Genomic DNA, 26878 nt, shown 5'->3' on the forward strand with positions numbered 1-26878 from the left:
ACCTCTGGGTCTCAGTGTTTCCTTTGTGAAACATAAGCAGAATTACCTGCCTCAAAGGGCAGGTGAGAGGATTAAACTGAACCACTGAGATGATGGAGCTGGGATTACAGTAGATATTAAATAAATGGTTGCTCTCTTACCCACAGATATCTGTGACTGTAATAATAATGTCCTGCTCAGAGTCAACCTTAAATGAGAGGAATGTCACTGTATTGGGGAGGGGGGGGGATGTTCCACTAAAATCTGTTTTATAGCTTAGAGAATCTAAAACCCCATGTGAATTTATTGAATATTCATATTTTTAAAAGCTCACCTCAAAATTTCATTTTACTTTTTTTAAAAGATTTATTTCAGAGAGAGAGAGAGCAAGAGAGCACATGCATGTGCATGAGTGGGGGAATGAGCAGAGGGAGATAAGCAGACTCCCCCTCTGAGTGGGGAGTCCAGCTTGGGGCTCGATCCCAGGAACCTGAGACCACAAATGAGCCAAAATCCAGAGTCAGTCACTGACCCAGCTGAGCTACCCAGGTGCCCTCAATTTCTCATTTTTAAAAAATCTATTCTATTTCCACCTTAGGGGGAATCTAATGAATATATTTTGAGCTAATTTTTTAAAAAACTTTCTACTCACAATCTACAACAAGGAGTAATGCCATAGATATCCACAAGGAGCATGTTAGAAATGCAACAAAATCTACATCTTAACAAGGCCCCTAACTGATCTGTACGCACACTGAAGTTTAAGAACTGGTTTAACAGAGCGTATCTTCTCTCAAGTTAACTTTTATGTGTTTTGTGCTCTACCTATCTAACCTGCAATGCTATTCAAGAGCTAGGCTTTTAAGACAAAAACTTTCATTCCTGAGTCTAGAACCACGACTATAAAGGGAAGAAAAGAAACTTAACTCCTCACCCTCCCATTAAATTGGCCCCACCTACACACAAAAAATTAATTACTGAGGGGAGGGGAAAAAACCAACAAAAATATGTAAGTAACTTTGCTTTCTGAAACAAGAAGATGTTTTGTCTTGTAAGCACTGAAACGTTGTATCAGTAGGAAGCATGCAATTTAAAAGTTTGTTAGTTTTCCAAGGAACTACATCTAAATCTCTCTCTCTAGTAACATTCTTTTGTGGAATAAATGGTGGTAATTTGTAACTAATTTCTCCAGCATCTAAATTAGATTGAAATTTTTTCCAGAGAAATATTCACAACTTCACAGAATCTTCTAATGTCTTTTTGCTATGTGTCACATCTTTTTAAAAAAGGACATAATTAAGAAAACAACTGTGGATGACCACCAGGACTGATGTACTGTTACATTATTTCTCTCATGCCTAGGAATGGGGCACTAAAAGTAACTTGAAAATTTTATTTTTCAAGTTTTTATTTCATTTTATTTTAGAATGAGTCTAAAGGTTTTACTTACCAAGCTCTTTGAGAGAAACTAGTTGGCCCTTTAATGTATTACTTGTCTTCCCATAATATAATTCTAGTTTATTGCTAACTAGTTCACTTAATGAAATATGAAATGCTGGAAGAGACCTTTCTTTACTGAATAAAGAGGGTAAACAGAGATATGTAACAGTATTCTTGATTGTTAGAACCAGGGTCCCCAGATAGGCTCAAACGGATACAGATTAACTGCTTTTACCTGTTGGATCTCTCACTGGTTCCCAGTGCAAGTCACTGTCTTTTTCCCGGATCCATCCACAAAGCCCATGGTCAAAGTTACAACTGTGTATCAGAACACCTACAAAAAAATAACCAGAACAATGAGTAGTCCACAATGGCACAATTTGTAAAAACAAACTTGTGAACTAGGATTATCGATCTGCATAAGTGTTCTCTTCTAGCCACACTTAACTATCTGACCAGAACTTCTCTCCATGAGATCGAAGGAAGATTACATGAATCCTTTCTTAGAACAATTGTGTTATAGAACACACATTGTGTTCTATAAAAATAGAACACAAGAATGTTGCCAAATTATGACCTTGTTACACCATCACTTACAAAACAGGATTTCCTCTTCACAAGTTAAGTGTGCTTTATTATTTTTTTAAAAAGATAATGATGACATATAATTATTTTCAATCAACAACTATATTACTACAAAGGAAACCAAATTGTTTAAAAAAAAAAAGTACACTTTTCCCAGATGTAACTGAACATCTACAGTTTAAAATTCATTTTCAGGAAATGGAAGGAAACAATAAAATATCATCATCACATAGTAAAAATTAAGTATCTACCTGGATCATCCTTTGCTTCATCATCTGCACTGACTCCTCTTTCAATTTCAAATATTTCAAACAAGTCGTTTGAAGGCTGCCGTGGAACTGCAAGAGAGGGAGGTTTGGTTTGGGTGAGTATTGATAAAGACACCTGCCTTAACCAGGGCACAGTGGGAGAACACCTATGTATTTCACACATCTGGAAGAATCCAAAATATTTCATTACATGTCACATTAAGATTCATGATGTTTGTTCCATAGGTACTTATAGTGAATACAAATTTTAAACATGTTTTCCAAAGGTTTCTAAAATTCAATATAAAAATATATTAATAAGTCTTTACCAGGAAAATACATCTTAAAAGAGCTACCAGTTTCTAGCAAAATATTCACCTTTGTCAAAATCTAGAATTTGTTTCTCTGAAAGATACACTATGACCTCTAAATGAAAGTGGTTTAACAGAAAATGCCTGCAGCTGCAGTGAATGGTTTGGCTTTCTAACCACAGCATCAACTCCCCACACAATGAAGGCTGCCCACTGCTACACTCCATCTATAAATCTTACCTCAGCAAGGTTCCCTGGCTCCTTAAAGATCAAATCCAAACTTCCTGGTGCAGCATTCACAACCCACCCCCCAGAACATACACACACACTGTCCACACCATGCCATTCATTTTCTCTGACCCAATCCCCAGCTTGGGATCCTCTTGTTCTTACTAATTAACTTGCCAAATGTCCCCTCTTCATGCAAGACCCCAATGTAAACATCATGCGTGGCTGAAAACTTTGACACCCCTTGTAGGTGTCAAGGTGAATTAAATCCTTCCCCCTTGCACTCTCCAAAGGCTCATGGGCACACCTCTCTTATACTCTTCTGTGGAGAACTGCAGTTATTCACATACATGTGTGTGTGTCCCTCTGCTAGCTTCTGAGGTCCTAGAGGATATCAACCATGCATTATTCATGTGGCATTTCCACCATTTGACCTGGTGACAGGCCCTCAAGGTGTTTACTGCACAGAGGTGAAAATCTTATTTTGTCAACCCTTTTCCTCACATGAGCCAACTGGAACAGAGCTTAAGAATCTACTTTTTTAAAAAATGGAGTCACTTAAAACATTAGTTATTCAATGTAATTTGCCCTCCCCTCCCATGCCAAGTACCATGGCAGTCCAGGGAGACAGGTAAAGGGGTGAACAAGACCAAGAAGGACCCGACCCTCCAGAGCTTGCATTCTAATCAGACAGGCAAACATTAAACCACGCTAAACATAAATCCACACTACAACTCTAAATGTCGATGAGGGCTGAGAAGGAAAAACATCAGAGGATGTCCTGAAGAGTAACTGGGTTGGAGGCTGGGGGTCTGTGGGAATGTCAGTGAAGGGGAATTCCTGGCCAAACACCAGGGCTACTCCCTTTTCTTTGCCAGAATCTCATTAACTGTATTTTTTTATAAGGCAGGGAGTAAAAGATGTCAAATGCCAAGGAACAGATATCAGTCAGAAGGGTTCTTTTTCAATACTATTTCTATTATTTTTGCAAGAATTTTTTAAAATTAACAATCCCATAATATTTGCACTGATTTTTTTTCTAGCTTCCCGCTTTTAAAATTTTTTCTTTTGTTTCCAAAGTCCAAACAGTGAAGACCCATCCCCTCCCTACACAGACACTCACATATACCCAGCCTGAAAGGGATAGGAGAAAAGAAGCCAGTCAACAGATAAGTTCTGGGGACACACTGCTGACACAGGTGTTCTGGGGTGAGGTAACTGGCCACCTTCTTGTACACCTAAATGACTGACAGGGAGACATCCATTTATAGCTTTCCTGGCTTCCCATAGGACTCTAAGAGGGAGTCTGCCTCTTATTTGCTAGAAATATTATAAAGTTGTAGGCAAACATGCTTCGTTTCTCACGATACAGAGAAAGTTCAAAAAATTCTACAGAACCATCATTTTTTATTCTCTTGTAACTTATACAAATTATCTCTCAATTGGAATATGGCTCAAATCTTACGGTACCATACGGTGGTGCTACCTTATGGCAGCTGGTCAGCCCCCGTTTTTCTAGCTGACTGTTAAATGGTAAACAGGTGCCTGGTGTAGAGGGGGAGGACTGTACAAAGGTCTACCGGCACAAAGGGCCTGTTTTTTGTTTGTTGTTGTTCTTAGAAGCATCCTTATTACCGGGAATCTTAACACTGTAATACAGATATTACAACATGGGGATAATTTCCAGTCACTGAAATAACACTTGTCACAGAAAGTTTGTAAGTGGCTGTCTTAGAAACATCTATGGTACAAGTGAACTCATCACCTCATTCTTTCTAGAATGGGAGTCCCATGCAGTCGGTGCAGCTTGCATGCACATAACACTGTGTCCTATGGTACTTGTAAGATGTATTCTTAGAAACCTCTGTACTACAAATACACTTAAACACTTCATGCTTATTTAGGGGGTATCACTTCCACCATCAATATAACACTGTGTGAACACAGCTTGCAAATATCCTTCTTAAGGAACACAAGTGTTCTTCAAAAAATTCATTGCATGCATTATACAATGAGGGTGACTTCCGCTCACGATAATAAACTGGTCATAAAGGGAGATCAAGGGGAACCTCTCTACAGAAGCACCATGTAGACCAAGAGGGAAAGAATGGGAAAACTTCAAAGCAAAAAAAAAAAAAAAAAGCATTGGGCCAGGGGAAGAAGGAGTGTTTCAGGCAGCCATTACAAAGAAGGTGCTCAGAACAGTTAGAGAAAGGCTTGCATGAGCATGGAGGAAGGATGCTGAGAAATGGGGAAAGTGATATGGGATGAGGTTAGAGAGAAAGGAAGGGAGGAGATCACACGTTTGGAAAACAGCAATTCAAAGAATGTGTCATCTAACAACTTGCAAAGTGCCAGATGTTTCATTAATAGTTCTTAGAAACCAAGTACCTAAAACACTAACTTCAGCAGGAGCTGATCAAGCACACCTTCACTGCAGTTCACTGGGAAACATTCCAAGGAATTTAGAGACCTGACGTGCTCAGCAGCTATTAGTGCTTAAAATTCTGTGTCCTCTACTCTGTAACCCTGCCAAATTGTTCAACTATTTCTCCTTTCTCACACATACCACTATGGATTGCTAAGACTGTTCCACCTCAGTGTCAAGAGAAGGTTCACCACCCCACTCTCTGGTATATTTTATGTTTTATGTGAAAATACTAAGTGAAATAAGTAGTGGGAAAAAGTCATTCAAGCAGTATGATCTCAACTATGTACAAGAAAAATAAGCAAACAAAACAACGGACTAGAAACAAGAGTGGCAAAAACAACACGACCCCCCAAGCATATACGGCCAATTAACTTACAACAAAAAAGCCAAGAACATGCAATGGGGAAATGGCAGTCTCTTCAAGAAATGTTGAGATGGGGGGTTAAGGGGGTAGGAGAAGAACAAATGAAACAAGATGGGAGTGGGAGGGAGACAAACTATAAGTGACTCTTAATCTCACAAAACAACCTGAAGGTTGCTGGGGGGAGGGGGGTTGGGAGAGGGTGGTGGGTTATGGACATTGGGGAGGGTTTGTACTATGGTGAGTGCTGTGAAGTGTGTAAACCTGGCGATTCACAGACCTGTACCCTGGGGATATAAATATATGTTTATAAAAAATAAAAACTAAATTAAAAAAAAAAAAGAAATGTTGAGGAAACTGGAAGGCCACTGGCAAAAAAAAAAAAAAAAAAAAAGAAACTCAACCACTATCTTACATAACACACAAAAATGAACTCAAAATGGATTAAAGAGTTGAATGTAAGATCTGAAACCATAAAACCACTAGAAGAAAATACAGGCAGTAAGCTCTTTCACACTGGTCTTGACAGTCATTTTTTTGGATCTGATTCCAAAAGCAAAGGCAACAAAAGCGAAAATAAACTAGTAGGACAATATCAAACTAAAAATCACAGCAAAGGAAACCATCACCAAAATGAAAAGGCCAGCTACTAATTAGAAAATAACTGCAAATCATATCTGATAAGAGATTACTATCCAAAATATAAAAAGAACTCCCACTATTTAATAGCAAAAAAAAAAAAAGTAGACCAAATCAATGTATTTCCAAAGAAGACATACAGAGGCCAATGGGTACATGAAAAGGTGCTCAAGATCACCAGCCATCAGGGAAATGCAAACCAAAACCCTGAAGAAGTATCACCTCACACCTGTTAGGACAGCTGTAATCAAAAAGACCAATAGCAATCGTTGGCAAGGATGTGGAGAAACCCTGGTGCATTGTTAATGTGAATGCAAATTGGTGCAGTCGCTATAGAAAACAGTATGGACGTTCCTCAAAAAAATTAAAACTAGAACTGCCAGATGATCCAGCAATTCCACTCCTGGGTATTTATCTGAAGAAAATAAAACACGAATTCAAAAAGATAGCACTCTCATATTCACGGCGGCATCTTCCCCACAGCCCAGACCTGGAAACAACCTAAGTGTCCACTGACAAATGAATGGATAAAGAAGATGTGGTCTGTATATGCACAGAGGAATATCATTCCTCTATAAAAAGAGATGAAATCTCACCTCTTGTGACAATAGTGGAAGGACCTTGAAGGCATGATGGTAAGTGAAACGAGTCAGAGTAAAGTACCACAAGATCTGGCTCACATGTGGAATCTTAAAAATGGAAACAAGGTCATAGATACAGAGAACAGACTGGTGGTGGCCAGAGGCAGGGGGTGAAGGGTGGGCAAGTGGGACTCAGAAGTTACAAACTCTCAGTTATCAAATAAGTAAGTTAGAGGGATATAATGTAGAGCATCCTGACTATAGCTAGTAATACTTCATTGCATATTCGAAAGTTGCTAACAGGATAAACCTTAAAAGTTCTCAACACAAGAGACGATTTTGTAACAAAGTATGATAGATGTTAACTGGAGTTATGGTAGTTATCATTTCAACATGCATACAAACATTAAATCATTGTGTTGTACACCTGAAACTAATATAAGGTAGTAGGTCAATAACTACTCAGTTAAAAATATATATATATACCACTACGGCACTAATGGTGGTCTGAGTATTGGAAATGAAAGTGATATTTCCCCATTCATTTGGTTTGCCTTGTCTTTTGTAATTGTAAACTTTTAGAACAGTTTATCAAAAAAAAAAAAAATTCTGTTGTGGAAAAAATATTACCTAAAACATCTAAAGAAAAGAGTTCTATAAGAACACATATATAGGGTGCCTGGGTGGCTCAGTGGGTTAAGCCGCTGCCTTCGGCTCAGGTCATGATCTCAGGGTCCTGGGATCGAGTCCCGCATCGGGCTCTCTGCTCAGCAGGGAGCCTGCTTCCTCCTCTCTCTGCCTGCCTCTCTGCCTACTTGTAATCTCTCTCTGTCAAATAAATAAATAAAATCTTTACAAAAAAAAAAAAAAAACACATATATAGACTCCCTACCCCATAGCAACTATATATCTGTTAATTGTATTTCGATTGCTCATAGAGAACTTTTTTTTTTTTTTTGAGAGAGAGAGAGAGAGTGAGAGAGGATGAATGGGAAAGTGGGATAGAGGGAGAGGGAGAAGCAGATTCCTTGCTGAGCAGGGAGCCCAACGTGGCGCTTGATCCCAGGACCCCAGGACTATGATCTGAGCCTATGGCAGATGCCCAACCAACTGAGCCACTCAGGAGCCTCAAGGAGAACTCTGAATATTGTCTTGATACCTGTTGTTAAATGTGAGGCTATGAAATTGAAATATATTAGTGAATTTGGACATATTCTTTGGTTCAAGAGAACTATTTTAATCAATGTAGAAAATGTTAATTAAAATAAATGACTAGTGGGGACACCTGGGTGGCTCACTCGGTTATTCGTCTGCCTTTGGCTCAGGTCATGATCGCAGGTTCCTGGGATGGAGTCCCACACTGGGCTCCCTGCTCAGAAGGGAGCCTGCTTCTCCCTCTGCCTATAACCCTCCCTGCTTGTGCTCTCTCTCTGACAAATAAATAAAAATCTTTTAGAAATAATAATAATAAAACAAAATACGAGTCTTGCCTAAATAACCAGGATAAACACTTGTACATGATTTTTGTCATTATTTTCCCTGCTTTGTATTTTAGCTAATAGTCACTTTAAATATGCAATATATATATATTTTGTAAAACAAACATATCTGATACTGTGTAGTAATTGGACCATTAATTCTTCAAGTGATATAGTGATTTCAAAAAGAATAGGAGATACAAACGTAGTGATCCAAAGGGGCACGTGCACCCAAATATTTATAGCAGCAATGTCCACAATAGCCAAACTATGGAAAGAACCTAGATGTCCATCAACAGATGAATGGATAAAGAAGATGTGGTATCTATACACAATGGAATACTATGCAGCCATCAAAAGAAATGAAATCTTGCCATTTGCGACAACGTGGATAGAACTAGAGGGTATCACGCTTAGTGAAATAAGTCACTGTCATTGTTTCAAAGAGAATAAATAATATATATAATAAAGTTTGTTTAATTAGGAAAAAAAAAAAAAAGAATAGGAGAGGGGCACCTGGGTGGCTCAGTGGGTTAAGCCGCTGCCTTCAGCTCAGGTCATGATCCCAGGGTCCTAGGATCAAGCATCACATCAGGCTCTCTGCTCGTCAGGGAGCCCGTTTCCTCCTCTCTCTGCCTGCTTCTCTGCCTACTTGTGATCTCTGTCTCTCAAATGAATAAATAAAATCTTTTAAAAAAAAAAAAGGATAGGAGAAATGCTAACAATAGAATTCTTCTACTGTCTGTCTATCTATTCTCCCTCTATTCTATCCACTTTTTAATGCAGTCAAGAAACAGAATCCACTGGGTAGAAGGCACTGGGCTAAGAACTTATGAAGAAATGTGATTACTCTTGCCTCATGGGGTCTAGTTTCCAGAGGCAAAGACAGACTTCTAACAATTTCTCCAGGTAATGAATGTTTTAAAGACAAGTAGAGGAGGCTGTGTGAGCATGGGGGTGGGGCCTGGGGGCTGACTAAGCTAGCCTGGGGAGGACAGATGCATGAAGATCTCTCAGAGGTGGTGCTCACAGCACCACAGGAAGGATGCATTAAGGCGAGCTAGTGCCCTGGAGAATGAAAGGGTGTGGAACTCAAAGATCCTTCTAGCTCTAGAGCTCATGGTGGGGGAGGAAGAGTTCGGGAGGAAGGGCACCAAGTGAAGCCAGAGACAGATGTGAACAGATTAAAGCCCTGTAGAGATTTGGGGCTTTATACTGGTAGAAGCTGGAAGCCTTTACAAGATCTCAGGTCAGGTGCAACATTCTGGCTGTAGCGTGGAGAATGAATAGGAGGGAGGTGAAAGTGAAGGTCAGAGAGCCATTATGACCAAATGAGCATAAACTAAAGAATGGTCATATAGTCTTAGAAGATTCATTTCCTACATTTTTTCCTCCCATTGGCCAATGTTTTACCCACCAAAACATATCACTTGCCCAGGGCTTCCTACAGCCTTCTGCATGAACTAAAACAAAGGAAAGGTGTAGGCATGAAGTGTGCAGACAGCTGGGTAAAAATGGGGTTGGACTGTGCTTAGGGACCTGGTACTTTTCCCCTGTGGCTGGAGGGCCCTGGAGCCCATGAGAAGAACTGGCCACACGAATAAGCAGGAAATCTCTTGAAAAAGATCCTTTGGCTTAGCATTTTCTATTAAATATATTTTCCCCAGGAACATAATATTAATATATAGCTTGTGCTCATAAATGAGGTTTCCCAAATAATCAACAATACTTTTACCCAAAAAGCATTAAGAGTAAGCACAGTGAAGTAAAAGTAAATATTATCATACACCCCTCCCATCACCAGACTTCTTCTGAAGAGTTAACTGTAGCAAAATGTAAACACTGTTTATTAAAGGTAGCTTTGCAAATTCTCTTTGTGTTCCAGGGTGGCTACCTTGACATTACCCAGGCTAGTTCTGGCATTTGTTGTGAGACTAAAAGATTAAAGATAACACTGTCCTAAGTTGCTTCTATGGTTAGGGCTTCGGTTCAGTGGAAGAGAATGGTGCATATGTAACTCTCAATAGTCTGAAGGCTCTTTCTGAAAGCAAAACCTAGGGGATTTTTAAAGACTACAGAGTGGGGATGAATCACTGGGGTTTTATGAGACAGTCTCCTGCCTCTCTCTCTCTACCCCCACCCCTCTCTTTCCCTCTCCAGATGAAGAACATACGCCTTATAGCTTTAAATGACCAGAGAGAAGCAAATAAAAGGATGGGAAAGGAGTTTCTGAAATTTTCTTAACCACATTAGAGAAAATTCTTAGCCATATACTGATTACTAGTAAAAAGAAAAGGGTTTCTGGGCTCCACAGATATAAGCCCTTGTCTGCCAAAGCTTTCATCCCATAGGAAGAATATAAAATGTTCAAAAGATAGCCCTTTGGGCTGACAGTAAAGAGCAGAGCTGGAAAAAATTAAATCTCTGGTGAAAGGTGGAACATAGACACTGCTTCAGTACTCAGCAAGGAGCCCAATTTACATGGCTCACCTATTTCTCCTTTAATAAAATTTCAGAACAACTCACTGCCTAGGGCAATCCCAGGAGAAGAGACTATCTAAAAGAGATTCTTTTTTAAGTATGACCATAAGGGTGAGAACACATCTTTTCCAGAGCCAAAGAATGCCTGACAAGTTCTATTCTCTTTCGCTCTTCCAAAGCCAAGGAAACTGGAGGGTAACCCTGCCAGGAGCCAGGTGAGGTGGGGAGAGGCGAGGAAACCCACCTGCTGTGTGGGACACAGTCAATGCCCTAAAACCAAAGAAATCACTTTAAAGGAAAAACAGCTATTATTTTTTGTATTTATGAAACACAGCCTGTAACATGTTTCCCACCTAGATAGACTCAATCTCTCAAAAGGCTGTTGTCACCATGTGCATAGCACAGAAGTTGATGGGATCCTATCTCTTCTAAAACCACAACTGTTCACCTAGTAATTATGAACATCTAAATGAAGCATGATATTCCAGTTATTTGGTAAAAATTGAAGGGAAGTAGCTAGGTTTCCATTTGTATTTCCTCTGTTCACCCAACAGCCCACACTAGTAAATCGATTGGGTCCAAAAGGATCTGTTTAGCCAATAATAATATTAAAATATAATGAGCCATAATAAAAAAAACCATAAAAACATAGATTTGGAACCAAACATAAAAAGGGGCTATATTTTTATGAGTTAAGTAGGGAATGGTATCATTACTCTATAATTGAATTCAACAACAGCAACAGAAGTGGTTAACGGCTACCGTGTACTGAGTTCTTCCTACATGGTAAGAGTTTCATGTGCAACCACAACAGTTCAGTGAAGTAGATACTGTTTTTATCCCCACTTACAGATGAGGAACCAAAGGTATAGGAAGAGTCCATAACAGGCCCCAAGTCGGGGCACCTGGGTGGCTCAGTAGGTTAAGCCTCTGCCTTCGGCTCAGGTCATGATCTCAGGGTCCTGGGATTGGGCCCCGCATTATGCACTACATCGGGCTCTCTGGTCAGTGGGGAGCCTGCTTCCCCTCTCTCTCTCTGCCTGCCTCTCTGCCTACTTGTGATCTCTGTCTGTCAAATAAATAAATAAAATCTTTAAAAAAAAAAAAAAAAAAACAGGCCCCAAGTCACAGTGTGGCTACAAGCGCGATATTTTTCCTTACAACATTATCAACAAATGTGCATTCAACTTAAAAAATTTTTGATTTCTGACTTTGGTCACGTTCACCAAGAATTCAATTTGTACCTTCCGGAGAGAGCTATTTTTTCTCTTACCAGCCACCATCAAATCAAATTAAATATGAATCCAAAATCTTGAAAGCTTTCAGGATTCACTGCGCCAGATCCTGACCTGTAAGCAGTGACAACTCACTGCTTCCAAATGCTAGCAGAAATGTAATCTACAGGGAGATGTTGGGCATCTTCTCGGGGTCTCTCTGGGCCTTGCTGTATAAGAGAAAGCAAACTAGTTTGAAGACCTTTTCACCCCTCAGCAGAAACAATCTTTTTACTCATTACCACACAGCATCGGAAAAGAGGTCCTGTTTTCATGACTAAGAACAATGTGATCACACCAGCCACAGACTATAAACTCCACGGAAGGAAGACAAGACATGGAAACCGTACACAGCCCAGCGGTGCAACGATCAATAAAATGGAAAGTTTTCTTTTGACTGCCTGATACTTGGAATTTCAACACATTCTCAGGATCTAGAATAACAAAGCAGCAGGGAGTCTGGTTCTCTGATAAGGCTACTCCTAAGAGCACCTGACAGACGTTACATTATATTCTGTAATCTTTATTTGGCAACACTTTCCTTCCTTATGTGACCCAGATGCTTCATACCACATTTTAGGCACAACTGCTACATCTGAAACACTCCACAGCTGGCCAGTTCTGTCTCCATTCGAGACACTCTTCTACAGGCTGGAACTACCATTAGGGCTTAGTGTGGAATAAGCCTGCTATTCAGTGCAGTCTGCAGATCAACAGCACTACCCGTGAGCTTGTCAGAAACGCAGAATCTCAGGTCCTATCCTAGACCGACTGAGTCAGAACTTTCACTTTAACACATTTCCATGTGACCTGTGTACACACCAAGACAAAGAAGTACTTCCTTAGCAGGTCTGATTTAGTAAATGTGCGGTACAGATTAGGAATCTACATCTTAAATAAGCACCCGAGGTTATGCTGGTTCAAACAAGTTGAACTGCTGACAAGTTGGAAAAAAATCTGCTTCCTCGTCCAAGTGGTATTACAGTCCTTGCAGTAATCTGAGCGTCCTAGATCAAACTGGACATGTCTGACACTCGATTGTAAAGACCATTTTGAAAAGCTAAAAATAGAAGTTAATAAAATCTTTAAAGCATTTCTAAAATCCAGCATATTCTAAATAATATTAATATGATTGAGAATCACAATTCCATGGGGTACTTTTTCAAAACACACAGCTCACTCTCTTCCTGGGGAGAGTGGGATTCTATGAGCACTGACGGTCTCTCCTAAGGAATCACTCCTAGAATGAATTAGTGGCCAACAGCAGTGGGAATGAGAATAGTAAACCTCATTGAGTGAGGACAATGAAAAGATAAGGAAAATCACCCCAAATATCATCAACTGGATATAGATTCACAAGCACTAATCTGCTCTTTTTTTCTTCCAAACATCCATATTCACCCAAACATATGGAGACATGTATTTTGCACCTGCTTGGGGCCAAATGGTATATACAGTTCTCTACTTATCCTTTTTATAAAATCAGTGTTTTCCCAAGACATTAAATATTTTTCAGAAAACACTGCTGCATAATATTTCATCATATTGCTAGACTAGAAATGCATTTCTCCCTAAGTTCCTTTACTTCAGATTCTACATAAAGCTTTTCTTATGTTCTTTGCTTTGGGATAACTCCTACATGCTCTGATCCCAGATTTTTGTCTTTGGTGCTCAGTCTCTGACTTTTTAGCAATTCCCTGCAGCCTATCTCTGGTGTACAAATAGGCATCCTACCAATTAAATCTGCTTTTCTTGCCCTAAGTCTGCCCGGTGTCTTTCTGCTCTGAGCCCCCTCCACCAGGTTCTTCCAGAGTCCAAGATCAGCTCTCTGGTCTCAGAAACCATGCAGATGAGAGCTAATGCACAGAATTTGTCCAAAGTCATGTATCGCATAAATAATAGAGGTGAGGGTCAAAACTGGATCTTCTGGTTCAATGTTTTCTCTCCTTAGCAGGAGTTAAGAACTCCTCAGTTTCACATGCCTCAACACTATTTCCCTAAATCATGCTCAAAATTTAGAGGTATATGAGAATTTTCTAGAGAAACTTTGTTTTCAGTGACTATACTAAGCTGTACTGGGGGTAAGAAAAAGCTAAAATAACTTTGATCATTTGGGGACAAACTATCAGAATCAACAAGTTAAATATAGCGAGTTCAAGCATTCAAAGAATAACTTAGATTGAGAAAAAGTTGATTCCAACATAAAATTTTATTTCATTCTATTCAATAAATATTTTTGAGTGCCTACTATGTGCCAGCCATTGTTTGTTTATTTTTTAAAGGTTTTATTTACTTGTCGGAGAAACAGAGAGGGCACAAGCAGGGGAAGTGGTAAGGCAGAAGGAGAAGCAGGCTCTCCGCTGAGCAGGGAACCCAATGTGGGACTCCATCCCAGGACCCTGGGATCGTGACCTGAGCTGAATGAAGGCAGACGCTTAACTGACTGAGCCACCCAGGTATCCCTGTACCAGCCACTATGTGACTATTTCAGGGGAAAAATACCTGGGGAATTAATGGCTGCCCACAAATCTGCACTATAAATCTGACTATTTCAGGGGAAAAATACCTGGGGAATTAATGGCTGCCCACAAATCTGCACTATAATATAATATAAATTGGAAACAGAGGGAAATGATTTAGATTAGAAAAACATATTTAAAGAAATTCTGCTTACAGTCAATATTGGGTCAGATGTGACTGTTACCTATCTTTGGACCCTATCATTTGAGACAGATCTGAAAAATGAAGGGTGTTCAAAGGCAACCCAAAAAGATTGCTAAGTGGTTGAAAAACAGTCTTCTTTTCTTTGAAAAACAGTCTTTCTAAGAAAAGGTTTAGGAAACAGAAATTACTGAGCCCAAATAAGAGACAGTTAAGTAATTTCTAGAGAGTGTTCTTTGAATACATGGAATATAGATAGGGTCTGGAAACACTGAGCAGCTGTGTCCATCAGCCACATTACCTGACAGTACTGCACTGGTATAAACTATCGTTTCAAGAATTTAGATTAAATACAAGAAAGAATATCTCAACAGTAAGATGTGTTATTGTGAGGGACTTTAGTCTCCCTTAGTGATTTGAGATATAACTGGAATCACTTCTTTAAAACTTTGTGTGCCTGGGTGTCTCAGTGGGTTAAGCCTCTGCCTTTGGCTCAGGTCATGATCTCATGGTCCTGGGATTGAGTCCCGCATCAGGCCCTCTGCTAAGCAGGGGGCCTGCTTTCCTCTCTCTCTCCCTCTCTCTCTCTCTCTGCCTGCCTCTCTGCTTACTTGTGATCTCTGTCAAATAAATAAGTAAAATATTTAAAAACAACAAAAAAAACCAACCTCATACAGACATCACACTTGGGTAATTAATTGATGATGGTTTAGATGAAAGTTTTTAGCCCCAAATTATAATGTAAAAAGGCTGCATTATAATCATTCCATCTGGATTGCTTATTTGAAGTTTGATTTTTTTTTTTTTTTGGTGTTTTGAAACCCTTTCTTTTGTAGTAGTAAAAGGACAAAAATTCCAGCTTCAATGGTATTTTGTTTATACCTACAAGAAATGTTGTTTTAAGAGGCTGTTTCTTAAACCTTTCCACATTAAAAAATGAAAGGTGCATAACTTCTTACAAGCCAACTTTCAAATAAAAAAAGTATAAAGCAAGAATTATTTGAGCTAGTCTCAGGAGTTAGGAAATATATTTTTTGAGACATTGTATCACACTGACATCATTTGCCTTCTCATTATCATCAAATTTTCAAATTTAATAATCCACTGAATAGAATGCCAATCTCTAAAAAGAAAAGAGGAAGAGAGATAAGAAAGAGAGGGGAAAAATCGTTGAAGCACCACAGTAAAAAACTAAGTACAATCAGAAAAGAATATTTTTTAATTCTTAAATAGAGATTAAATGTGTTATTATATTACACTAGTTTTGTATGGAAAATCTGATTAAATGGTAATTTATTTTCAAATGCTATGAGTGATTTATTCATTCCTTTGTTCCACAAATGATGTTCAAGTGCCAATTATGGGCCAGGCATTACTCTAGGTCCTTGAGACACACCAGTGAACAAACCAAAGATCCTGTCCTCAAAATATTGTATTCCAGTAGTGGATACAATGGACACAATAAGTAAGTAAATAACACAGTACACTAGAAGGTGATAAATGGTATCAAAAAGAGAAAAGCAGTGGAGAGTATACCGGTGGCGGCTGGTAGGGGTCACAGTATGGAATACGGGCATCAGGGTGGTCTCCCTGGTAAGCTGACATTTGTGTAAAGAGGTGAGAGAGGGAGCCAAGCTGAGAGCTGGTGTGTGTGGGGGGGGTGTTCCCGGGAGCGGGAATGGTTAGAGCAAGAGTCCTAAGCCAGGAGCAGTGAGGATGAGGTGAGGAGTCACCGAGGGCACAGTGTGAGATGAGATCCCGTAGGACTCTGTGAGATGCCAGGCGGGCTTACATCCATATGGAACCAAGCACATGCTGAGGCACAGCTGTGAAAGCTGTTATCTCATTTCTGTTCTAAAAGATCCCTCATGTCACTGGATTGAGAGGGGACCATGGAGGGGCCAGAGTGGAAGCAGGGAGACCTGCCAAAGGCTCCTGTGCTGCAGGTCCGTGGTTCCTGCCTCGTAATGCCGAAACCCAAAAGCTCATTCTGTAACTCAGCCAGATGAGCATAACTAGTCATATGTTTCACTGTAGAAACACTAATCTGTTTCAGTATACATATGTACCTTACTACTTTCCTAAACTCTGAAAAATTCTATATCCCACAACTCATGTGGGTAAAGGAATTTGGACCTGTCCTCCCCAGGAAGAATGGCTTGGGTCAGGGAAGCAGCACAGGAGATGGCGAAATGTGCTCCAACTCAAGACAGAACTTGAAGGTAAGGCTAACACCATTTCCATACAGATTACACAAAGAGTAGCTGGAGAGGACTCCAAGTTCTTTGGCCTTAGCAACTGGTAGAACAGAGGTGATATCTCCCAGGGTGGAAAAAGCTGTGGGTTGAATGTATTTGGGCTGACAATCAGAGTCTATCAGAAATGTGGAGTCTGATACATATATTTGCATCTCACTGGAAAGATTAGACAGGCAGGGGGATATCTAAGTCTAGAGTTTGGGGAGAAGTCTGGGTAAGAGATGTATTTGTGTTATAATTTTTTTTCTTGATTTCCTTTTCCTTGATTTTCCTGATTTCCTAAAATACCTTTAGTCCTTCCTCAGGAGGACAATACATAATTACACATATAACACACACATTATAAAGAAAAGCTCTATTTTACAACCTCTTCCATTAAACAAATATATATCTTTCAATGTAATGAAAAATACAACTGAAGTATAGGGCTGTTTGGAGACTGCCCAATAGTGGCTGTCATTAATGTCACCTGAACATTTAAATGAAATGAGGAGAGCCAAATTCTATTCTCAGACCCGTGGAGAAATAAGGATGACTTAAAAAATTATTTTGCCAGAAGTGAGGAAAATATCAATGAAGAGATGGGGTTAAACAAAAATAGTTCTAAGGTTCCTTTCTGCTCTCACAGTTTGTCCTGAATTTGCTCAGCACAGTTTGTCCTGAATTCAAAACTTAGAGCCCTCCCTTATTCATAAAATATGCTAGAATCACAAGACAGTAAATTAAGAAGTGTCCAAAATACCCTCATCCATGCAAACACTAAGCAGGGCTCCAGCTAAAGATGAACACGAGCGGAATCGATCTGGTGCAGGAGTGTCTGGAGGCAGCAAAGCTATCTGTGACATGTGGCCACCTTGGCATCTGATCAAGAGAATTCTTTCCCGGGGCATGTCTTTAAGATCACACTCTCTTAGAATGAGAGCTCTCAAACATCATAGGAACTCCATGTTTCCCCAGCCTTATCCTGCTCAATTCTATTGTTAAACTTTAATGTGACTTTTAATTCACATGTGTTGATATGCAGAGGAATGATGGAAAGAAAGACATACTTTTTTTTTTTTAAAGAGAGATAGTGAATGCCAGCCAAGTGGGGAGGAGCAGAGGAAGAGGGAGAGAGAATCCCAAGCAAACTCCATGCCCAACACAGAGTCTGACCCAGAGCTCCATCTCACAATCCTGAGATCATGACCTGAGCCAAAATCAGGAGTGGGATGCTTAACCTACGGAGCCACCCAGGTGCCCTTTTTTACAAAAGAGAAAATACTAAAAGACTCAGAAACATGTTGATATCTCTGTCACAGTGTGTTTTTATATTAAGTGGCCAAGTTTTTATGAGCCTACTTTAAGGCAACAGAATAATATAATTACTTGCCATACTTAAGCACCCGGGAACAGACATGATAAAGAGATGAAAACAAAACAAAGCAGAGGAGTAAGAAAGAAAGAGGCACTGCAGAGACAGAGAGCAAAGGAAAAGAAGGGAGGGTGGGGGAAAGGCAAAGAGGAGAAAGATTTAAAAATATCATTTTCAGGGCACCTGGGTGGCTCAATTGTTTAAGCGTCTGCTTTTGGCTCAGATCATGATCCCAGGGTCCTTGGGTTGAGCCCTGCTTCAGTCTCCCTGCTCAGTGGGGAGCCTGCTTCTCTCTATCCCTTTGCCTGCCACTCCCTCTGCTTGTGCTCACTTGCCCGCTCTCAGTCGTTCAAATAAATAAATAAAATCTTGAAAAAATACATTTTCAAATAAAATATATGTGCATGTGAAACATACTACTGGATCTACCATTGGAATCCTCTAAAAATTACATTTATTACCTAAAGCATAAACAATTACAACTACATCAGAATTACAGAACTTCACTCTCTCTTTAAATGGACAAGAACATAGAAGAGAAATCTGAGTCACATACAAAGAGAAGCTTCTTGTCTTTTAAAAATTCAAAATGTCAGTGTTCTTTTTACCTGTTTAAAAAAAAAAATTGCACAAGAATTCAATATAAAGGAGCGAAGTTTGTTTCCATCAGGGAGCAGTGGGCAAAGAAGAAGAGGAGACAGGAGGAGTGAATGCCAAGGAGGCTAACAGCCAGCATGGTGACATGTGACAGGTAAATACAGGGAGAGATTGCAAATTATAAAATTACACATTTTGGTCTGCTAATAAGGAAATGACCTCTTCCTCCTTCAAAACTTGCTGCTTTACCTCTAGCCTCTATCTCTATGGGTGATACAATCCTTTACCCAGTCACCCACTGAAAATCTGGGGGTCTCTGATCTGATTTAGCTCTAGTCCTCTAGATCCAACCACTGGATACAGCAAACTCAAGGGACAGGTTTACCAGCAGGTTACTGCCTATGTGAGCCTGCTTCCTCCTTCTGTGTCTTTGGTGTCCCTATGAACTCTAGTATCTAGTTTTCCTCAAGCTCTTTGCCCCTGCCTACCCCAAAACTTCCTTCCCCAAGCCTGACTGGGTGCTCTAATCTCTCTCATTAACACAGTATCCCAGTTATCTTCTAGGTGACTCTCTTTCCCACATTATACTTTACCTGTTTTATCTTTGTAAATCCAATGCCTAATATAAGGCCTGGAATTCTAAAACACATTTGAAAGTATTTAGTGATTAAATTTAGTTAAATTAAATTAGAAGTTAAATGGGATGCGATATAGTTAGGTTTCCTATCTCTGAGAGTTTCTGAATAAATCTAAATTTGTTAGGAGAAGTCTCACACTGGATAGGAAATGAGATCTACCATATGACTTCGTGATACTCCTTCCATTTCTACACACACTGTGATCTGCCCAGCTGACTTCCTTTTACAGTTCTTTATAATATTTAACAATAAAGACATAGGACTTACACTTTGTACAGCTAATTCTTTTTGTGTTTCATTCTTATTCCAGGCATGGCCCATGATGGAAATGCCATTGTAAAGAGCTTATTAAAAACATGACAACACAAAAGACCTTCAGTAACCAAAGCAATCCTGAGAAAAAGAACAAAGCAAGAAGCACCATGCTTCCTGATTTCAAGCTATACTATAAAGCTAAAGTCATCAAAACAATATGGTATTCACATAAAAACAGGGGCACAAACCAGTGGAACAAAATCAACAGTACAGAAGTAAACCCAAGCATATAAGGTCAACTAATATTTGACAGGGGAGCCAAGAATACTCCATGGAGAAAAGACAGTCTTTTCAGTAAGTGGTTCTGGGACAATTGGATAGTCACATGTAAAGAATGAAAGTAGACCTTTATTTTATATAACATAAATATATTAACTCAAAATTGATTAAAGACTTGACCATAAGACCTCAAACCATGAAACTCCTAAAAGAAAATATAGGAAAAAAACTCCTTGTTGTGGGACTTGCAATGAATTTTTGGACATGACACCTAAAGCACAAGCAATAAAATAAAAAACAAACAAACAAGTGGGACTGCAACAAACAGAAAAGCTTCTGCATGGCAAAAGGAACCATCAACAAAATGAGAGGACAACCTATGGAATGGAAAAAAATATTTAAAGACAATATATCTGATACGGGGCTAATATCTAAAATACACCGGGAATTCATACAACTCAATAGCAAAAATCCCCAACTAATCTGATTATAAATGGGCAGAGGAACATTTTCCAAAGAGGACACAGATGGGCAACAGATGCATGAAAAGAGGTTCAACATCACAAATAAGGAAATAAGGCCACAATGAGATACCACTTTGTGCCTGTTAGAATGGCCATAATCAAAAAGACAAGAGATAACAAATGCCGTCAAGGAGCTGGAGAAAAGAGAACCTCCGTGCCCTGTCAGTAGAAATGTAAATTAGTGCAGCCACCATGGAAAATTGGAGGTTCCTCAAGAAATTAAAGCTGGAACTATCACATGATCCAGCAATTCCACTTCTAGGTATTTATCCAAAGGAAATGAAAATATGTCAAAGAGATAGTCCCACGGTCACTGCAGTATTATTTACAAAAGCCATAACATGGAAACAACCTAAGTGTCCACCAACGGATGAGTGGATAAAGAATGTCTAGTATAAATACACAAAGGGATATATACACAATTCAGCCTTAAAAAAGAAAATCCTGCTGAGACAATGTGGATACACCTGAGGCATGATGCTAAGTGGAGTAAGTCAGAGAAAGACAAATACTATATGATCTCACATATTATATGTAAAATTTAAAAAAAAAAAAAAACTTACAGAAAATGGTCAGAGTTGTGATTACCAAGGGTGGTGCTAACATTTCTAGGACTTACTGAACACGTCTCCTCTGGGTTTCTGAGGATCTGTCTGTATCCTGTTGTCAACTGTGATCCATCGCGGAGAGGTGGTGACAACAGGCACTACGGGTGTCAGCTGGGTGCCTGTGCTTTCCGGGCTTGTTGCAGGTGGTGAAGTTCCGAGTTCTGTGAATGGGGGTAGGGTTGGCTCTGGCGTTGGCCTGGGTACAGGTCTTGTTGTTGGCTTTGAAGTGGGCCTGTTGGTAATAACAGGAGGAATATATGGTGTCTTCGGAGGCCACCTAGTACCTCCAACATCAGGAATCCAGTTACTATGTCCTCCATCACCCTTTGAAATGGTACCGTTTCCCTTTGGTACATGAATTGGACCTGAAGGTTCAATCATGACTTTTGGAATATCTGAAATAGTCAAAAGATTTAAATTAGTGTATAACCGTCTCCCTCTAAAAGTCTGTGGCATCAAATTGTGAAAAACACATTCGAGTACCTCATGCCAACGAGGCTTACTTTTCACATTTCGAATATTCCTCTATCATAAGTCATGCTCTTTTCCAAATAACAACTATGTGTGTGTATGTATGATATATATATACCCAAATACACACATATCCATCCTGCGGATATATGCAAAAATTATGTTGGTATTTCTGTAATGGATATGTATTATTTACAACACAAAGAATTTCAAGTGTAATATGAAAAAAGACAACAATCCTTGAGATTTTTAAAATGTAGAAACATTCTACAGTTTTTAAAATATGAGAAATGTTTGTTCAGAATCTTTGTTAAGTGTCCGAAGGGCACACATATATTATAAAATCAGGTTTTGAATAATCTAAAGACTAATACTTTTCTCTTCCATACTCTACATAAATTCAACTCATGCAAAATATGTTCATTAAGTGTCCCATATATATTTTTAAAGTTTTTTTTTAAAGATTTTATTTATTTCACAGAGAAAGCAAGTAGGCAGAGAGGCAGGCGGGTAAGGGTGGGGGGAGCAGGCTCCCCACTGAGCAGAGCGCCTGATGTGGGCCTCAATCCCAGGACCCTGAGATCATAACCTGAGCCAAAGGCAGAGGCTTAACCCACTGAGTGACCCAGGCACCCAAAATGTTGTGTTTTTTTTTTTTTAGATTTTGTTTATCTGAGATAGAGAGAGAGAGGGTGAGCAAGAAAAAGAGAGCATGTGTTGGGGGCGGGGTAGCAGAGGGAGGAACAGGTTCCCCACAGGGAGTCCAATGAGGGACTCAATCCCAGGACCCTGGGATCATGACCTGAAATGAAGGCAGACCATTAACTGACTGGGCCACCCAGGAGTCCCTGTATTTTTTAAGATTTTATTTATTTATTTGAGAGAGAGAGTAAGAGAGCAGGAGCAGGAGGGGCAAAGGGAGAGGGAGAAAGAATCCCAGCCTAACTCGATGCTGACTGTGGAGCCAGACAAAGGGCTTGATCTAATGACCCCAGGATCATGACATGAGCAGAAACCAAGCGTCAGACACTTAACCGACTATGCCACCCAGGTACCCTAACTGCTCTGTATATTTTTTAAGTTTCTTTGCTTTCTCCCTTATTAATTTATACAAATGCTTAAAAAAAACTTCAGAGGTGGGCACCTGGGTGGCTCAGTAGGTTAAGCCACTGCCTTCGGCTCAGGTCATGATCTCAGGGTACTGGGATCGAGTCCCACATCGGGCTCTCTGCTCCGTGGGGAGCCTGCTTCCCTCTCTCTCTCTGCCTGCCACTCAGCCTACTTGTGATCTCTGTCTGTCAAAAATAAATAAAATCTTTAAAAAAAAAAAAAAAAAACAAACTTCAGAGGTCATCATGATTTTCTGTGGAAACTTTTTCTGTGGTTATCTTCACCAAAAGGAATTAACATTTAATTTCCTGGAATGATACACTCCAGGCCTGGAATATGACTACATGACCCTTCAAAAATCCTTTAAATCCTATGATTCTAAGGCTCATGATTTTCAGTAAATATTTTATTCCAAAACTTTAAAAATTATCTATTGTCATATGAAATGCATGCTAAATTATGGCCTTTAATCTGTACAACTTTCATCTTGGAGGTTATTTTTTTTGTGTGTTTATCTACTAACATAGCCATATTCCAAACAGGGCTGGTAAGGATTTAAAAAGCAAAACTGTCCTAAATTTAGAGAAAGTAAATATCAGAATGATTTTTTAATAAAACTAGGACACACAAAACAGAGGAACAAAAAACTGGTATATATCCAAATTTTCCCCTCTGTCTTAATGTAATGCTAATGACAAACATTTACTTCTGATTAGAACAAAATCAAATTCTCAGGAAGAGCTCCATCATTTCTTGCCAGCCATACTGAGACGTTTCAGCAAAGGAACTGAATGCTTTTAAGATTAAATGTATTACTGAGTCTTTAACTTTTTTAAAATACCTGAGCAAGTGATTTGCTTGTTTGCAGAAAATAAAGACTAACATTATTAGCTATAAAAAGTACTTTTGGATAATTAATCTTGTTCTTCATCTTTCTCTGTAATGGCCTTCCTGTAATCCTGTATTTCCTGCTAGAAATCAGAGCCAGGAGAAAACCATTACTCACACACACAATTCAGTCCATCACCCTCGTATCCATCTTTACATTTACACTTGTAGGACCCATGTACGTTGTAACATCGAGCAAAGCGGCTGCACTGATACTGACCAAGGGAGCATTCATCTATATCTGCATAGGAAATGGGAAAAGAAGTTTATCTGCCAGAGCAGTATGATGACATCAAAGATATACAGAATTAAAAAAAAAAAAATTTTTTTGGAAGGTCCACGTAAAACCAGCAGATGAACGAAAGAAACAAAGTACACGTGCATCCAGAACTACCAAAAACGGTCGCATGGGTTTCTGTTCAGTGCATGGCCAGCCGCCTCCCTGCCACCGACTTCCCAGTCACCACCCCAGTACCCCAGAAAGAAACAAAACAAGTGATGCCTAAGGTTCGTTACCGTGACATTGGTATTTGCCTCCAATGTACATGAGGTCGAAGCCTTTATGACACTTGCAGACGTAGCTCCCAAAAGTGTTGACACACTGCCTAAATCGAGGGCAGGAGGCTCTTCCGGTAACGCATTCATCAACATCTAGAAGCAGAAATCAATTGCGTCTTAGAAAGAACAGCAGCATGTTCAGGTGGATAGGATTTTAAAACACACGTCGACAATTGGCTGCCTGGCACAGAGTTGCTCATCCTAAATGTTATCCAGCTGGTTGCCCCGACGGGCTACGTAAACTCCCCATCTCCAAATTCCAATGCATCCTCCTAACCAGAGCTATCGTGTTCCTGCACCACCTCTCTGCCCAGACCACACCTGTATCCACTGGTTGCTCTGACTGGAAACATGAGGCATCCTTAACAATAGCCTTAACATCCTTAACAATTCCCATAACCCCAAATCATCAGGCCCCGTTAATCAGGCCTCATCTTCTCTTCACCCACAGCCACTACCCTACCTGCCATCTTCCAGGTTAGACTGTGACAAGGGCCTCTGAACTGGTCTCTTCCCCACCAATCTCACCACCTCCAGAGGATTTCCAATCAACTGTCAAAATGATTTATTGCAACCTAAGATTGGAATATTAAAACTCCTCAACCGTTCTACTTGCTTTTTAAATTAAATCCTCATTCCTCAGGATGTCCATGAACGCCCTGCACTAACTATGTCATCCTTACTTAACCTACCAGTTATATGTCAAGGCCCCACCCCTCGTACTCAGTGTGCACGAAGCCACATGGGCCTGCTTTTCTTCCTACCCTCACACAGACCAGCCCCTGGTCTCTCTTACTGAGGTTCCCACGCTGTTTCCACCTGCTTGGTGGTTCTTCACAGAGCCTGTGGTCCAGGTTTACTGCAGGGCTTTCCTTGACCATTACTTTCTAAAAAACACCCTTTGTGTTTCCCTCTTAGTACCTCCTATTAACATTGAGTATTGTTTGTAATTTTATTGGATATTTCTTTTCCCTCTTCCCTATTAGAGCAACAGCTTTGTGAGAATCAAAATTTTGTCTGCCTCGTCCACTACTATATATCCTAGCAGTTGTCACAGTGCCTGAAATACAAAAAGTACTAAATAAGTCTCTCTTGAATCACTGACTGCCTCTATTCATTGAGTACGTACTACATGCTAGGTACTCTGCTCAGCTCTTTGCAGACATAATGCATACAATGGTTGTATGTGGCATTACTCCCATTTTTTTTTTAAAGATTTTATTTATTTATTTATGTGCAGGGAGAGAGACAGAGCACAAGCTGCGGGAGCAGCAGAGGGAGAGGGAGAAGCAGGCTCTCTGCTGAGCAGGAAATCTGATGCGGGGCTCCAACCCAGGATCCTAGGATCATGATCTGAGCCAAAGGCAGACATTTAACCAACTAAGCCACCAAGGTACCTTGCATTACTTCCACTAAAGATGAAGAGACTCAAGCTCAAAGAAAGGAAGTCTCTTGCTTAAGGTTACCTATCACGGACTTGGCAGCACTAGGTTTGAAATCAAAGCCCAGATTTAATCACAATCCTATACCGTCTCCCTAAATTAGAGGAAAACAAACCTAACTCTTTCGTGCAGTACGTACCATCTAGCCCTACCTATTCAGCTTCATCACTCACTGCTTCCTAACATTCTAGAACTACAGAGCTCTTCCGCTTTCCCTGAATACTGTGCTCTTTTAAACTTCAGAGCCTTTGCACACAAGGTTTCCTCTGACTGAAGCTTCCTCCTGTCCCTCATTTTTAGGGAAACAAGGTTCTCATTATCCATTCACAGAGAGGTCCTCTCCTGAGACATGTGCTGTCTCCTAAGGACAGCCAACTGTCTGATGTAGATAACTGCATCTCTTCCTTACTCCCATCACCTTTCACTTTCTCCTCTTATCCTGCAGGGGCTGCTGACAGAGATGCTTGAGTTTACAACTCACCCACACAGGTCCTCCCATCAGGAGCCAGCTGTAGGCCGGGAGAGGGGCACTGGCACCGTATCTGTCCTTTGACAACATCACAGCCATATTGACAGTTTGCCATGGAGCACGTCAGGGCACCTGGAAAGAGCGTGACTGGCTGACACAGAGAGGCAGCGGACAAATTCTATAACCGAAATAACAAGTCTTTTTTTTTTTTTTTTAAACAATGAAGACAAAAAGGCCTCAATTATCCAACAATCGATATTCTTCATCTGGGGAAGACCTTTAATGCATTTAAAAGAAGAAAAAACAAATATAAAACTTTATCTCTTATAGATTATCTAGAAATTTTTCTAGGAGCTAAGGAAAGTGAAGGATTGAGGTAATTTTCCAGATTATTCCTGCTATATTCTGGTCTTCACCTAAACATCCAATTAACATTCTCAGTCTCCCACTACATTTTTCTAGGGTCAATAGTTGACCCCCTACCAGATCATACAACATTAGAGGATTCTAACATCACTACTAAATGGTCTTAAACATGCATTCACCTAATTCGAAAGGTTCCATGTTAAATATGCAATGCTAAATAAGATTAACTGAGCTTACCAATAAAATACAACCCAGTTAGAGAGAGATAACTGAAAATTAACTAATTGATAACTCACTTAACAGATAACTCAGTGAAAAAAAAAAATCAAGTCCTCACTTGTCAGAGATCATAGAAACACAAACT

The 26878-nt window shown here is 39.8% G+C and overlaps 1 protein-coding gene across 5 annotated transcripts in view; it reads right to left on the reverse strand.

The window, feature by feature from the left end:
* Positions 1-26878, reverse strand: part of NPNT (nephronectin) — an 82259-nt gene that overhangs the window by 10335 nt on the left and 45046 nt on the right. For all 5 annotated transcript variants that reach the window (XM_044224350.1, XM_044224352.1, XM_044224353.1 and 2 more), the window contains 6 exons: positions 26161-26280; positions 24196-24330; positions 23798-23920; positions 21222-21605; positions 2256-2342; positions 1655-1753 (listed from right to left, as the gene is read on the reverse strand). In XM_044224350.1, the coding sequence (XP_044080285.1) occupies positions 1655-1753; positions 2256-2342; positions 21222-21605; positions 23798-23920; positions 24196-24330; positions 26161-26280 (948 nt within the window). The remainder of the gene's footprint in view (positions 1-1654; positions 1754-2255; positions 2343-21221; positions 21606-23797; positions 23921-24195; positions 24331-26160; positions 26281-26878) is intronic.

Source organism: Neovison vison, chromosome 11, assembly GCF_020171115.1.
Source record: "Neovison vison isolate M4711 chromosome 11, ASM_NN_V1, whole genome shotgun sequence".
In the NCBI taxonomy this organism is placed as follows: Eukaryota; Metazoa; Chordata; class Mammalia; order Carnivora; family Mustelidae; genus Neogale; species Neogale vison.